Source organism: Solea senegalensis, linkage group LG20, assembly GCF_019176455.1.
Source record: "Solea senegalensis isolate Sse05_10M linkage group LG20, IFAPA_SoseM_1, whole genome shotgun sequence".
Classification (NCBI taxonomy): Eukaryota; Metazoa; Chordata; class Actinopteri; order Pleuronectiformes; family Soleidae; genus Solea; species Solea senegalensis.
In genome coordinates this window covers 16714983-16731745 of record NC_058039.1, presented here as the reverse complement: position 1 = coordinate 16731745, position 16763 = coordinate 16714983, and the positions used below count along the sequence as shown (strand labels likewise).

Genomic DNA, 16763 nt, shown 5'->3' with positions numbered 1-16763 from the left:
AAAACAAAGACATTTGAGGACAAAACATCATCCTTTCCAGGTTTGAGAAACACTGATCAACATTTTCTGACATTTCCTGGACCAACCGATTATTCAATTAATCGAGAAAATAATCAAATTGATTAATAAATCAAGTACGTTCACTTTCCCAAAAGACTTTGGAGTTATTTCTTTCTACCGGGAAGAGTCACCGATCAGTATATTACATACACACATATGGTACACACTGTGTGTACCAGGGATTAGAACGACTTTGAATAAAATAGATCATTTTGACAGGATATCAGAGGAAATCATATATATTATCATTTTCATTCCAAAAACATATTTAAAAGCACAACTGTGTGTGATATCTGTGCAGATCTGTGTGAAACAAAGATGTTCTCTTTAGTTTTTCGCTGGAAATTGCAGTATTGCAACCAGGGATCACACAAATAAATGCAAATCCAATCGCAAATTGCAACATCTGCCAGACAAATAACCGTTTGATTTTATCCCGTAATAGGTAAAACCTGCTGTTTCTTATCTTTTCTGTCACAGAAAAGCCTTAATAATGATTATATCTCATCAACGAAGGTGGCTTTTAACTAATGAGTCGGCAGTTCACTGAGCTTTTAAATGCTTACACATTCATAAAGGACTAATATAGCTAAGACTGTGTATTAATATGGGAGGAGGTGTCTGAAGAGACTTTGTGGGGTCCTTGGCTCGCAGAATTAAGGCCTTTTTACCACGCTGTCACATGAGCCGTGTATTCTCGGGGGGGCCTCAGGCTACAAAACATATTTATTCCTCTAAATCATGCAGTCGTGCATGCAAATGAGGGCAAAATACACTTTGCATTCATGTGTTTGAGGTGAATTCCTGCTCGGCTGCACCACTTTTCACCTCCACGTCCACGTCCACATATACTGACTGTGTGTGATGTGAAGTTGGCCCTGCAGTGAAAGGTGTGAACGTGTGAATGATGCACACACACACGTATACTCACCCTACTGTCGTAGTGTATCAGCTCCAGCTCGTAGCCCGGCAGGATGTCGGCCCGCTCATTCACCAGCCTGAGGGCCATCTGGGCAGCGGGGAGGCAGGCTTGTCCCCCGGGCCAGCCTCCGCTCATTGGGAACAGGGCTCCGATGTAGAGCTTCTTCTTGCCCAGAGCGGGGACGCAGCAGCAGGAGAGGAGGAGGAGGAGGAGGATGGAGAGGGTGACGAGGGTCAGAGAGAAGAGCCGAGACATAGCTGGTGAATGTTGATGTCCCAGGAGAGACGGAGAGAGACTGGTGTTGTGCTGTTTTTCCCCCTCTGATGCTGTTCAGCCGTGAGTCTGCAGGACGCTCTTTGCACAGGTCAATGAGAAATCAATTCCCATCAGACCATTGGAACTGGACTGCGACCAAGAGTTACTGTCATTTTTGAGTTAATGAATCACTTTATTCACCTGATTAATCAACGAGCTGTATGGCTCATAAGATGTCAGTTTTCAAGTGTTATTTACCTGGATCTCAAAAACAATGACATCCTTGTGTATTTAAACCAAATATAATGAGTTTTTCTGGTTTCTTTGTCCCTCTATAGGCTGGAAACAGCACACGTTTACTTTTTGTAACTCACATTGGTTAACTGACCATAAAATAGCAATTAATTCAGTAATTATTGATGCTCCACTAGCTGCTGCAACAATATTTAAGGAAAGCAATTTAGTTTCCTGCAAAAATTAACTGGAAGTTAATGAAAAATAATGGTCAACATGTGCCATATTCTCCACATTTACTTGGAAAATCAGAGAAAGTCATGCAACAGTCCCATCATAAATATGAATATAAATCATTTATAAATCATATGGGAGCAGAGTGGAGTTAGTAAATGGAGACTGGTTGTGAAATTATTGGCTTCTAATCAGATGATCCAGCCTGAGGCCGTTTCAGCAGCAGGTCTGACCGTAATACACACACCGCGTCCATGAAATATTCACGTCCCCCACGCTGAGCTCACGAGGAGACCCGCGGAGAGCCCGACTCTGTCCGGATCCACCTGTCGTCTCTCTGCCCTTCATCCGTCCCGTTCCTCCGACTCTGTCCGCTCTCCGCTCCGCACGCGCCGTTCACGCACATGTTTGTTTGACCAGAACAAATAAAAAAAAATAAACCAGATAAATGTCTCCTTGTGGTCCACGCAGTGACGAGGAGGAAAAAAACCCTCAAAACAAAACAAGGTCGACTCCACCACGATGGTAGATGGAGAAGGAGGAGAATTCGCTGCAGGAATGTGTCTCGCTCCTCCGTGGGGAAGAGAAGGAATGACGGAGGCGGTGTTGTGTGTTCACACAGACCTGACACTGTGGTGGGCTGCAGCAGAGGAGGAGGAGGAGGAGGGAAGAAGAGCAGGAGGAGGAGGAGGAGGAGGCGGCATGTTCAGTGCATAGGCGGACTTAACGTGTGGCAAAGGTAGGGGGCCCCAAAACTGCCAATGAAGGGCCCCGTGAAACGTTAAAACATGATATTCATGTTGGGAAATGTAGATTAATGCGTCATATTAGCACAAACCATAAGAAATGTTGGGTTTGTGAATTTATACACATTTTTTTATATCTTATGTTTTTATTTTTATTGTGTAATTGTCAGTCATCATCTAACCGCTTTATCCTCCACCAGAGGGTCGCGGGGGGTGCTGTGCCAATCTCAGCTACATCGGGCGATAGGCGGGGTACACCCTGGACAGTTCGCCAGTCCATCGCAGGGCCACACACAACTAGAGACAAACAACCATTCACACTCACACTCACACTCACTCCTACAGTTAATTTAGAGTGTCCAATTTACCTAATCCCCACATTGCATGTTTTTGGACTGTGGGAGGAAGCCGGAGAACCCGGAGAGAACCCACGCACACACAGGGAGAACATGCAAACTCCATGCAGAAAGGCCCTTGTTCCAACCGGGGCTCGAACCCGGGTCTTCTCGCTGCAAGGCGAGAGTGCTAACCACTACACTACCGTGCGCCCCTTGTGTAATTGTATTTTATTTTATTTAAATGCACCAAAACAACAAGTCAAATTCCTTATATGTGCAGATGTACTAAGAATTGTCAGTCATCATTGTACTAAGAAATAAAAAAACTGATTCTGAAAACCATTATGCTGCTTTTCGACTTCCTGGTCCCTTTGATTTCTTTAAGGGGCCATTTGTGCACATTTTACGTGCTTTTCATTCTGCGTTGTTCAGTTTTTTTGGATAATTTTGTCTGCGTTCTTGCATATGGCATATCTATTTATCTGCTTTTTTTGTTTTGAAGGTTTTTCATTTTTAAGAAATATTTGTATTTTTTGTGTAGTTTTGTTTTTCCATCTCAAAATATGGGGGCATCATGACAAAAACCTGGCATTTAAAGGGTTAAAATCTTTTTAAATTTAGTATTTAATACAAATAATTGGGTCAGGTAAAAAAAAAAATCTCAATGAAAGTATAATATATAATAATTTATGATATTTTTATAGCTTGCTTTTAAAAGGGACATTTTTTGTGCTTAGTGCTTCAAGTGTGACTATTATTAGAACTAAGGGTTAAAGGTGCTGTATGTAATACATGTATTACCTGTCGTTAGAGATTGAGCAATGTTAAATCCAATAACAATGCCACCACGGCCAGTACGGACAAACTTAAGGACCCACTTCTGATATTCGTTCCCTCCACGTATCTGTGAACGGAGACTAGATTAGGAAATATTCCTTCACTTCCCGTACAGCCACGAGAAACACACACAAGTGCACAAAAAGTCAGTACGTTAACATGCAGAGTTTAATCCAGCTAAGGCCTTAGTCTAACTAAGACAGACAATCGGACAACTCTAATTTGACTCCAACCAGAGAATCAGGCGCCAGATAAAAAATGTTTTTTGAATAAGTTTTTATTTAGCTTTGGAGTAAGTGTATTAATATACAATATGTATAGTATGTGTGTAGATGAACAAATATAGAATGATAACTACATTACAATGAGATTGAAAGCTCCATGACAAATAATTATTATTTTCACAGGGCTTCAAATTGCAAAGGGCTCCATGAAACACCTCATAATTATATGGTGGAGAAGGTTTCTGTATGTTTTATCAATGTGTGGGTGTGATTACAAACCATAGTATTGTACCAGTGTGATTCTCAATCTCTAAATCACAGTGGACGACAGTGACTCAGGTTATAGAATCAGACTGTTTATTTAACGTAGGGCGTGTGTGTGTTGTCTGTGGATGAACAGAAATAGTAAATTACTTATGTGCTTAATGCAGTGAAACATATAAACCCTGCAAATCACAGTATCATTCAGCCGGGACATCGTCAAACAACCGCATACAGTAAATCATGTTTGGCTGCAGGTTCACTCAAACGACAACACTGAGCAGAAAACAGCTGAGTCATGGCGGACAATTAGCTTATTCACCACCGTGTCAATGAACACCACAAAAGCTAAAGTCAGTGAATTCAAGCGATGAACACACACACACACACACACACAGTGTAATAACTTAAGAGAGAAATGTGCCTGTCCACTGAGTTATTACTTATTCTGTCCAACAGGAGGCACTGCTGGGCTTTTCTAACAATTATATCAAAACTGTGGGAAGAGTGGAGAAAAAATAGAGGACAATAAGGAGTTAAGACGACAAACTATTCATTGTTAAAATATTACGTGTCTCCCAACTTTGACGTCTTGACTTCAGCGTTAATCTTTTCAGTTAAGTTACATAAGACACTTGCTATTTAGGTAGTAAAATAAATTAATCTTATTTATCATCTATGCACAAATGAAATAATCATCATCAGTGCAAAGTTTTCCTGAATTATTTAGATTTTGCGTGCACTCAACTCTTTTTACGTCATCCCTTCTCTAAAATCATATTTGATCATATTTTTACCGCCAGTACAAATTCTTCATCTATATCCATTAGAAGACCTATCTGAGGAAATTTTGTCTTTTTGAGGGAATTATTGCAAAACACTGCATTAGTTTTAGGTTCTACGATCATCAACTTAGTACAACTGAGGCCAGAATCTTCAGTCTCTTGAATCTATTCATATTATTTTAGGTATAAAAATGCCTTTTTATATCACTTGAGTTTATTTAAATAACAGATGTGACTTGCTTGACCTTCAGAGACATGGTAAACATTGCTAAAATGTATCAAGTTACAACATAAGAAGCATTATGAGCAACAAGGTTTCTAGTTTTTGCTAAAAAAAACAAAAGGTAAATTAGTCTTTGTAGTTTTCCTCAAAAGTGCTATTGTAAAAATAAAACAAAAAAGTCAGACTCAATCAGCCTCTCCACTATTTTCTATCTACTTACTCAGGATCTCACTCTTTGATCCCTCAAACATTGACACTGAACGCGTCACAAACAGCCAACGCGAGGAGATGCCAGTTTAGCCAGAGTCACAGCAGGTGATGCAAATCCAGCAAATACCACGACGTGAAGATGTGCGCCACGCGTGACGTCATGTTAGTGACTTGAAGTTATTTCGGATATCAGAGTGCGTCACTTGATTCAAGCAGTCGGAATTTGAACTTCTGCGTTGAAGCCACCAGAATCACAATTTGGCTGTCGTAAAAACGAACGTAGAGAAGCAACACCTGCAACTAGGCTCCTATTGGACGATACACTTTGTCATTTATTCTCCTCTAAAATGGGAACATAATTTACAAAACGGACACCCTGTGCAACTGAATAAAACCCAAACTTTGCAAGTGAGACCATTAAGTCCTCAGAAAAATGTAGGGTAGTAGAGTAGAGATGTGGTGTATGGCTATTGCACTGTTATGAGTTGGTTGTTTAGGTCGTGTGTTTACGATAAAACAACAAAAAAGATCCAACGATGTGTTTCATGCAAGTAACTTGGCGTGAAGAATGACTGTGTGCTCGCTCTGAACACCAACATACTCATCGTCGTTTCAACAATCATAGACTGACACTTCTCTGGTGCTGCTTCACAAAGCTCTCCTGGTTCTTTTTAGCGAACTGATCCCTGTTCTCTTGCTGGACCTTCCCCTGCTGCAGCCCCACGGTCACCGTCGCCACCTCCCTGCTGACCGGTGTCGTGTGAGGCTTTTTAATGTGCCTCCAGTCTTCACACAGCATGCTCCCAGCGTCACTCAGTTCACACAGATGCTCCACCGAGTCGCACTTCTCCAGGTCAGACGCGATGGTCTGCAGGCTGATGACGGACATGCGGTCCGAGCCGGTGTCCAGCTGCTCCCTCTGACCCCAGCCACTCTCTCTGTGCCTCTCCACCCACAGCCGAGTTTTCTCATTGTCCACCCAGTCCGTCTCTATCCCGCCAACTGCCATACAACTACCGACGTTAACTCCGGCGGCGCTTCTGATCTCTGCCTCAGCGCCGACGGGGGAGCTCCGCCCCCCACAGACTGCAGGATGTGCCCTGCTAGCCCTGAGTTGCCCCCTCCGCGCATGGATCTGCTCACTGATCTGCTCCAGGTTGCGCAGGGCAACAGAGTAGCGCGTCTTCACTTTGGCCACTTGTTCCTCCAGCTGTATAACTTTAGCCTTGTGTTCCTGAAAAGAAAAGCAACTTATGGTATATCTACGGTTACAGATTTAACGTAAGTTAACATTTTTGGATACACACCTCCAAAATGTGATTGAACTGGGCTTTGAGCTCAAAGTACGGCTTGGACTTGACGATGAACTTCTTGAGGGATTTCTGGAGGGTCTGAACCCGAGCCTCCGCCTGCTGACAGAGCTGTGTGACGCGCTGGTGTTCCCGCTCACTGTGGAGACGCTCCTCCTCCGCCTCGTTCACCTGAGCAGCACAGGACACATGACGTCACGATGATGTCACAAACCACACATTATCTTCTGACTTTACTGTACAAAACAACTGGCAGTGAAATGCCTGTTTTGTTCATTAAACTTTTATTTTAAAAGTAAATCACAACATGTTGTCATTACCAGGTAACTTCACTTGCCTAACTTCCTGTTTATGAACCAAAATACCCCCAGAACTATAACAAATAACCACTGACACCTTGTGGTATAAAGTGGAACTCCACCAAATCATCACAATACCCCCAAGACTTCATGAAAACGGACCCTATTTTCATCTATATACCTGCTCAAGCCTCTTGACAGGTCACACTGTCCACGCTGATTTTGTCGATCTAACTGCAAAGCACACAGCCGTTTCTGTGGAGCAGCCTGGGAACTGGGGACTCACAGCAAGACCAGAAACAGATGACTCAACCTAAAACACACTCTGCCTGCTTAAGTCCACAGAAGCTTAGGAATATGTTTGCCACTTATGTTTGTCATGAGACAGCGTTTTGTGAAAGTTTTGCCAGCCTTGCACTTCCAAAGTTCAAAGGGAAAATCTTCTGGGCAGACACAGCAGCTGCTGAGGTAAATCGTAAACAAATGATTTCAAACGCCAAAGTCACAAGACCACATTTAGACTTACTGATAAAGACAGAGTTGATCGACAACCCTGTGAGCCACCGTATAAAATCGCAGAAGTGAACAGTTTATAAAAGGCTAACTGCTAGGAAAAGACGCAAAAGTGATCTTAAACCATGGGAGACTTAAGCGGGTGAAGAATTCACTGGATGAGCCTTTTGTGACTAAAAAGTCAATTTTTCCCCTTCTGTCACTGCTGGCAGCCATGTTATCAGTGACAGCAGGTGTCCTGGTCCCAGGCTGGTTCACGGAAATGGCGGCATGCTCGGCAACATGTATGCTGAAGATGGTGTTTACAATGTCAATACCTTCCACAACCACATACTTTTCTCTACATTTAATGAAACCCATAGAGTCCAGGGGAAAGCTTGAGTGTGTACCTTGGATGTGGCGTGGTTCAGCATCTCCTGCCATGTTGAGTCCATGGTGTTCCTGTCAGCCAGGAGGCCCTGCTCTGCCACATACACCATCTCTCTGGCAGCAGAGTGCATGGACACGGCTCTCTCATATCTCAGAGCGGCCTTCTGTGTCTCCTGCTGGGCCTGAGGAACACACAGCAGCAACACTTATGGAAGCTTTGTCCACTGCATGGTCCTGTCATCTGTAAACCTGTCAAACCCTCAGACACTGTATGTGTCACTATAACACCTATAGCACCTCTTTGGCGAGTCTCCTGGCTTCGTAGTACGGCCTCGCCTTCTCAATGCACGCGCCGAGCTGAGAGCCTTGAGTGTTGAGTTTCCTGGCAGAGTCAGTCAGAATCCTCCTGTAGCTGGACCTGGCATCCTGAAAAGTGAGCAAGACACAATGAAAATAAACTCCTACTTTGCCAGTTAACAGAAAAACAATAATGTTAAGACTCATTTTGATGTATAGGTGAAACAAAATACGTAAAAAAAAAACCCTGATAAACAAATGTCTGTCACGTTCAAATAACTGTCAAATGAGTTTACACGACTCTCTCACTCTCTCTCTCTCCCTCCCTCTTTTTCTTGTCTTCATGTCACTGGTGACACGGCACACGGCAGATTTCAGTGAGGATGCAGTACATGTGTGTCAACTAATGTTACACGAGTCCTACTAGCTACAGATGTGGAGAGACGAAGAAGGGGGGGGCAGATATTAACTGTGACACCAATAGGTTTTTCTCACATCCAGCTGCAGCTCCAGTTTGTTGATCTCGTCACTGGCCTGGTTAAGATGCTCCAGCTCCTCCTGGAAAACACACACAGGGTGGGAATTACAGGATAACCTCACGATACGACACACGATACATGGTATACAACGATTCCGTTGTATAGAATCGATATATAGCAATACATCGGGATATCTGTCTAACCAAAGAAAACAAAACGTTTACAATGTGAAAAGTTAAAAAGTGCAGGATTTCTCACATTTATTCACAACATTCACTGATACATTATGTGTTTACATATCTTATTTTTTCAGCACTTTAATTGGTAAAGGTTTGCCTTTAATTAAAAACAATTCATGTAGGTTTTGGGACAAGAAAGAACCTCAACCTTGTTAAAAAAACAACTAACTTTTACTCTGAATACATCTCAAAAAAGCTACTTTTTTTACTTTAACTTGAGTACATTTTAGACCAGTACCTTTACTTACGTAATTTCTTTTATCAAAATAGTAGTACTTTTACTTAAGAATATATCAGTACCTGTGTTCATACATACTATTATTTTTATTGGTGTAAATATATTATTTCCTGTATTTTGTGGTTGTATTCTAATAAATACATTGATAAATAGTTGTATATGTTATGTAAGGCATTGACGAAACAGCAAAACTAACGGTACTCTGAATTATTATTACTGTATTTGCAAATGTTAAGGACGATTTACCACAATAAACAACAATGGCTGCCTCAACACTTGTTAAGCTAATTCTACTCAAATTAATAACAACAACAGTGTAAAAACATACCTGTATTCTTGGGTCCAGTTCCTCCTCGTACATGGCAGCATCTTCTCCCTCCGTTTTCCCCGGCTCCTGTTTCTCAGCATCAGCATCTTCCTCCTCCTTCTTCTCTGCTCCTCTCCGCCTTAACACGACGCCGCCGCTCACTGCGCCCCCCGTCGCCTCCTTCCCCGGGGTCTCTTCCCGGACACTGCTCACTTGAGGGCTCCCCTCGCCGTCACGCGAGTATCGAGGATCCATTTGCGGCCTGTCGGGATTTATTTGAATTTCATTTTAAAAAATAAAAATTGCCAACGGTGAAAATGTAAACGGGTGGCGTTTCTTCATTGTCATGGACAATAAGCTTTTTGCGGCTAAAGGTCAGAGGCGGTTCGGTTTAAAATAAATAAACGTTATTTTTTTTAAAAAGCTCCGATAAGTGTGTGAACATTTCTGCCGAGTTCTGCTGTCACTGCGGTGACGCACACGTCCTCCACACCGGAAACTAGACCAACATAATATAAAAACGACAACAATAAATCTTTATCTAAGAACTATATTTTATATATGTATATGTATATGTATATATATATACATATACATATACTGTATATACAAAAAAAATCACAGCATTCATTTTACTGAGCAGTTAATTATTTTGAATGGTTAACTTCACATACACAAACTTATCAAAAAATGTCCTGAGCGAATTTAAAGAACATATCAAACACTTATTGACACCAAAAAGAGAAACAAAACTAGTACATTTCCTTACAAGAATGATGAATTCTCATGTATTTTTTCATGTTTTATTTCATTTTCTTTTCTTATATACAGTATGTTGACTTTGATCCCAGAGCTGATTTATCTTTTTTAACGTTTAGTTACTGCGACGTCTTACCTCTAAGTCATGTTCCTCCAAAGTAAAGAATAACTTCTCAAGTCTTTGATCAGAAGTCTCAAATCTTGGATCTCAAGTCTCAAGTCTGAGTCAGTTGCAAGTCGAGTGTTTGGGACTTAAGTTCAACATCGCAGTGGTGTTTCAGTTTTTTTTAAACTCATGTATTGGTAAGACTGAAGAGTAAAAGAAAGACAAAAATCTAGTTTAAACAAGTAAAATAGAAACTATATTTAAATGTGACATCAGCAGAGGAATCATCAGCCATGAACAAAAGGTGAAAAGGTTGCATTTCTTAAACCTGAATTATGTCTTCCCAGTCTTAACTGCTGTATATGCAGTATATAAGACAGGGGTTCATCACTGTCCTATGTACAAATTATACAAAAAAAAAAATAAATGTTGTACGTGTCCTTCTTTTCAACATTATGGGTGAGTCTTCTGTCGTTTCCAGAATCTCTTGACCTCGCTGTGTCCCTGCGGAGTCACCACCAGCACCCTCTGAGCCACGTCCTGCCACACCAGACAGCCCAGACCCTGGAGCACAAACACGTGACATTAAAAGAGCAGCATTTGACTTTACACGCGACCAACGATAAGCTTGTCTGTGCGTATTTTTTGTTCATTAGGAAACAAAAATCAAACCTGAGCTCGGTCTCGCAGCACCTCAAAGTCAGCCTGAGAGAGGAACTGGTTATAGAGCACTCCTGAGACGTGGACAACAAAAAACAAACAAAAACAGGGCATTTACAGGTCAGTGCAAGATCAAACTTTATCATTTCAGTGTACAATTGTGTGATTATACTGCACAGCTCTATAAACTGAGCTCATTGAACAGAGTAAGAGAGTAGAGCGTGTTCACAATCAAGAACGTAGAAGTGTCTGAAATTATAAGTAAACAAAGACAGGGTTTTAAAAGAGACATTATAAAGCAGCAGAGAAGTAATTGCTGTGTAGTACTACTGGCTATTCGATACAGTATTACTTCCAGACCAGAAAATAAGAAGTATGACTAAATAAAACATGAGAAATTAGGGAAAACAAAAAAGGTAAATATCTATTCTCCAAGCTACTGCACACAAATGAAGCACACTTACCCTCACTGAACTGCAGTCGATCTCTCTCCAGCTCCCACAGACGGATCTGATCTGTGATGGTTGGCGGCAGCACTGGGGTCTAACGCACGAAAATGAAGAGCATGAAGACACACAACAAAGTAGACACAACAGATGCTGTAGGTGTGACGTACCTGTTTGAGCATGACAGGATGAGCTCTGGTCCTTAGAAAGTGGATGATCTGCAGAGGGTACACGTTCAGCCCGGATTAGACAAGGATTTTAAGGAGAAACACACCGTATGCACTCGATCGTAGTGTTTCCCCTGAGACTCGCTGAAGTGCTGTATCCGTGGCTTTTGGCAGAGTTATACTAACAAGATGTCTCCAGTTATTCCCCTGGTTCGTGTTCATGATAAACAGTTTTTGCCAACTTAAGTCACTCACACCAAAGACCAGAAAGAAAATCTACATCTTGGCCACACCCGACACTTTTTTTGTGTCAGTTTGTGTCACTGAGGTGAATCGGAACAAGACATTACAAACAAGAAAGTCACAAAACAACACATCCAAACAACTCTAGGGTGCTGTGGTGTTAAAATTGCTGATTTTCTCTATGGACTTTGGTGCAGGGAGGGAGAGGTTTAAAAACATCAGTTTCCTATTGGAAAAGTCTGTCTAACAGCTGCGATAAAGATGTGAACATGCACTTAAGATACCGTAGATAAATTGATGTAGATTTTACTTGGCAAGTCTTGAGTTAGGTGGCAAAAATCTGTTTTTAAATATCATTAAGAGAGCACAGCTGCTCTTTTCTTTTCTTTCCTTTCCCCCTTGCACGTATTCATACGGCGTTGTGCTGTGGCTTAGTACCTGCTGTGCTGTGATGCCGTTGGCGATGGCCTGCTGTACCGACTCCCTCGTCACCTGAGCCACCACGACGTTGGAGAAGCGATACAGCATTTCACTGAAGAGAGCGACCAGAGCAATCTGAAGTTCTGAGGCTGGGAGAAAAAGATTGCTCGTTAAATGTTCTCACGTTTCTTTGCATAGAAAATTTGAACATGTGCGTGAAATGTGTTCCTCAGTTTTACATGAGCAACACGACAACCTGTCAGTGTTCAGACTTACTCGTGTAGGCGTAGATACGATAATTTGTTTCTACCACAATGTAGCCCGTTTCTCCAGTACCAGGAGTGGAAGACAAGGACGAGGTGGAGGAGGTGGAGCTGGTCGTGACACCTGCAGCCAGGGAGATGGCCAGTCTGGTGGGGTAGTACCGCCTCGATTTTCTCTGATGACAAAACACAGAGGAATAACATAATTGTGATATGATGCCTGTATACAGTAATGCAGAGCTCAATAACATGCACACATATACTAAGCTTTTTATGTCAAAAAGGACCAAATGATGATTTATGTCATTGTTTTATCTCTTTCAGGAAGCTAGATCATGAGTGCATTCTATGGACAGACAGTCGTTCAAAGTGTCAGTGGAGCTTCCATCTCACTCTCATCCTCACCTTCCTCTGGAAGACGAGGCCAAACTCCCGCAGGTGCTGCAGGAAGGTGAGCAGCGACTCACTCATGCCCTCCACTGAGTAATCCTTCAGCACAAAGCAACAGGTGATCGAAAATGACGACACTGTGTCATAGTGATATTGTAATGTTGTTTTACAGCAAACACTAGGAAGTTAAACAGACAGTTAACCACAGAGCACTCACTCTGCCCAGAGTCGAGAAACTGAGTTGGAACAAGAAGGACAAGATCTCCACCAGGTCCATGCCTCTGGTCTATAAAAGACAAAAGTATGACACACATGAGAAGACACAAGGTTTCCTCATATAAAGGAAGGTAATCAATGACTTCTAACTGATCAGCTCATCCCGATAAAAGACTCACACGTACCTGTGCAGTTTTGAGGTACTGCAGCGTGATGTACCACAGCTGAGAAGCCGTGTCCAGCAGGAGGAACTGGAAACCAGCTGAGGTGATGTAGGGGGCCTCTCCTGCCTCTCTGACACAAAGAAGAAGACAGAAGACAAGAAATGAGGTCTTCATTCACCTCTGCGTCACTAACATTTACATAAACAATACTGCTTATATGGAGGTGAATGAGCAAGTGGACTTTATTTGTGTGTGGCTTTTCTATAATGACTTAAAATTATATAAAAATTAAGATGAAGCTTCCATTACATCACTGTTTCACTTTTATTTTCATTCCAGACACATACATCATCTGTTAAAAAGGATTTCTTCAGTGGTTTTGTTATACAGGTTTGTCTGAGAATGAACAATGAACTTTGACCTATACTGCATTCTACAGAGCAGAAATAACCATGAAGGTGCTCTTCAGTTTGTTGTACCTTTTCATGAGGCCCGCTTGAACCAGCAGCTGCGACAGGTCCTGACTGACGGCGGCATTGGGCGAGCCCACCATGAAATGCAGAATCACCTCCCAGCGCTCCATGGCGTAGCGGTCCAGACTGTCTATGTCCCGCGCGTGGCGGTCAGGACCCAGAGAGCTGCCCTCATCGGCCCACGCTTTGCCCCTGTGCATCAACACAGTGGAGTGGAGCCTTTTTACTTAAAACCACAGGTGATAATTGTGCTGAATTTTAATTTCAAATTTGTGGAAATCTTGCATATGACACATTTCAATGGGTTGACTACTCCTATCACTTCAGCAGCAGCAAAACTAACTACAGTACTTATATTTATGAGGTCAGATAAGAACTGGTCTTGAGTAACTGTGGTTACCCTATGCTGTTTGAATGTGTGTGTGTCGACAGCTCTTTATCTAACAGCTGATTCTGTCATTACTGCCTTTTCTACTTTACTTAAAATCGATCCACTATCAGTTCACACAGAAAAAAACACAGTCTGTTCTTCTAGATGCATTTTTGATGAGGAGGATAAAGCGGTAGAAGACGATTGAATGATAGCTGTAAGTGCTCGCTGTACACGTCACTATATTTACTACAATAACTTCATAATAAAAATCAACTTTTGTTGCCAGTTAAATGCTTTTAATGTGGAGCTGCACCAGTAGTGAATACACAATTTCGTCTACAGCTGTCTTCCCAGATACTCATAATTGTTGAATACTAATACTAGTAATAACAATATTGGTGAAAATATGTTGTGGGTCATAGCTCCATCACTGTGTTGCCTCTTTTTATGATAGATCATAACTTACAAACATTTATTGAAATGAAGATTTTCCAGTTTTGCTTGGAAATCAAATGTATGTTTCTTAAGATTAGATTTATACTGGTAGAATGAGATTTTATTTACCATAAATTACACCAAGCATATTTACCTTCTATAAACACAACACATGCTGCTGAGCCTCATCTAAATTTCAGCTGATTTCAGATTTGTGGGAGCAGACGTACCCGCCAAGCAGAGCAATCCTCAGGTTTGCTTTGAACACTGGATTTAAAATGTATCCCTGCAGACCGCCCTGCAGCTGCTGACTGTGCCAGAGGCTGAGTCCAGTCAACACTGAGACACATTCATCATGGTTCCTGCAGGTGAGAGGCAAAGACCAAATGAATCATTCTTGTTATTCTTTGGTGTTTAATGACACTTGTAGTATCTCTCCAAAATCATTGGAAGATGATTTTTGCTGTTGTTGTTATCCACGTTTAGCCGCCTAAAAAAGAAAAACTGATGTAGGAACTAAAATAATCTAAGTTTATTGGAAATGTGACAATTAGAAGCAGGAAAGTGAAGACAAGCTATGACAACACAGAGACGCAGAAGAGCAACATTTAAAGATATAAACCATTACATTTAGCAATAACCTATAGTCATTTTGCAGCAAGTAACCTGTCGCACAACAGTTTACATAAAAGCAGTTACACCAACTATAACATAGTGAGAAACACAGGTTTTAAGTTGGGGAGTTAAGGCAGAAGGTTCTGTATCAGAAAAAATCCCTGATCCAGATACTTATTATTACAGAATGAAACACAGTTCCTGTTGTCAAAACCTGTGTCTGGCTGCCAACAGGCATTCTAGAGAACGAATGCAGTTGAAAATGAAAGGGAACATAAGTAAAAGTCCCCAATGTAAATGACACACCGTAGCACAAGAAAACAGTGAGCATAATGAAGACATAGTAAGAACAGTGACTCACTTCTGACTGTCTTTTTTCACCCACAGTGCCACTGCGGCCTGTGGCAGGGGCTGATCCAGGAACAGCATACGCATCACATAGTTTTTGGCCAGAGAAGGGAGTTCCCTATGGAAGATTGCACACAATATAACATGATACAAGAATTACAGTCCCCAACGTTCAGATGAGAAGTACTGTACTGCCACCGTACCTGTAAACAGCCAGACATGTTGCTGGATGATTGTAAAGTCTGTCCAAAATGTCCGGGCTGAGCTCTTTCAGATACTTGTGCAGATTCTGACACTGCAGCTGAACGCGTAGCTTCATCATCTACCAAAATAAACAACATCATCAATACATTGACCAAATCCAAGTCTTTACTCTGAGCAGAACATTGGACCAAAATACTTTGCCTGCCACAGTTGACAGAGAGAAATTTGTTTACTCTTTGGCTCCACACTTTAATTTGGCATAGCTTTAAATCTTACATACCATAATAAAATTTGCCAAACTACTATAGGTTATATGTAGAGTTTTTGCTCTACTAACACAGAATATTTCAAAATTATCTTGGCTAAATTCACTTAAATGTTGACTTGAACTTAAATTGGGCTTGAATTTGGCTCAAATAACCAAAGCTTTTAAATGATTTTAATGAATTCAGCACAAGGTAAATGTAAATAGTTTATATGTTACATTTACTAACTTGAGCTTTACCAACACAGATTATATGGAATTCATTTTAAATTATGTCGCTTATAGATTGGATTTGCCTTTTTTAAATATAGAATAAATCGAATTTATTCCATGTAACTTAGCCAAGATACTACATGTAACTTTTCTAACCAAGCTTATATCGAATTAATCTCAATTAGCACATTTTTATTCGAATGTATCTTAACTAACATAGCTTATAAATTGAATTTAGCGTAACTAACATCTTATATCGCACTGACAACAAAGCAACTGTCGAGAACCGAGAATCGGAAACTAAGTTAGTTTCATAATTAAGAAAAAGATGTTGCTTACCGTGATGACGGGCAATGAGTGTCAGGAAACACCCGGTGAAAAAGTCATTAAATAATATAAAATACAAACTGCATTTGTTATGATTTTGTGGCGGTTTTGGGGTAAAGCGGCATGTTTGCGCTGCACTAGAAGAGAGTGGACCCGACTTCCGCTTGTCAGATCACGTGACCTATGGTGAGCGTCCTCATTGGTCTTAATCTTGTTCGTTGAACGAGTTACATGGCTCAGTACTGCCACCTGCTGTGCTGACGTCGCTCCACATGGAAGATGATTTGTTTGAGAAA

At 41.4% G+C, this 16763-nt stretch overlaps 3 protein-coding genes across 3 annotated transcripts in view; all 3 read right to left on the bottom strand.

Annotated features, from left to right (window-relative positions):
• The window catches only part of gabbr1b (gamma-aminobutyric acid (GABA) B receptor, 1b), a 35165-nt gene extending 32830 nt beyond the window's left edge, over positions 1–2335 (bottom strand). The window contains exon 1 of the mRNA XM_044053362.1: positions 992–2335. Coding sequence (XP_043909297.1) covers positions 992–1237 — 246 coding nt within the window. The 5' untranslated portion in view covers positions 1238–2335. The remainder of the gene's footprint in view (positions 1–991) is intronic.
• Positions 2336–3885: 1550 nt separating this feature from the next.
• Positions 3886–9823, bottom strand: sh3bp5lb (SH3-binding domain protein 5-like, b). The gene is made up of 6 exons (XM_044053510.1): positions 9402–9823; positions 8613–8675; positions 8118–8246; positions 7841–8002; positions 6637–6810; positions 3886–6563 (listed from the first exon to the last, which is right to left on the bottom strand). Exons 1-6 carry the CDS (start codon positions 9633–9635, stop codon positions 5949–5951), a joined length of 1377 nt encoding a protein of 458 aa, XP_043909445.1. The 5' UTR covers positions 9636–9823; the 3' UTR covers positions 3886–5948.
• A 220-nt stretch (positions 9824–10043) lies between these two features.
• On the bottom strand, positions 10044–16625 carry gtf2h4 (general transcription factor IIH, polypeptide 4). The gene is made up of 14 exons (XM_044052053.1): positions 16480–16625; positions 15662–15780; positions 15472–15576; positions 14726–14857; positions 13694–13879; positions 13236–13344; positions 13052–13120; positions 12850–12933; positions 12458–12620; positions 12200–12330; positions 11522–11569; positions 11370–11448; positions 10918–10979; positions 10044–10809 (listed from the first exon to the last, which is right to left on the bottom strand). The coding sequence occupies exons 2-14, from the start codon at positions 15778–15780 to the stop codon at positions 10699–10701; spliced, it is 1398 nt and encodes a 465-aa protein (XP_043907988.1). The 5' UTR covers positions 16480–16625; the 3' UTR covers positions 10044–10698.
• Between the last annotated feature and the right edge of the window lie 138 nt (positions 16626–16763).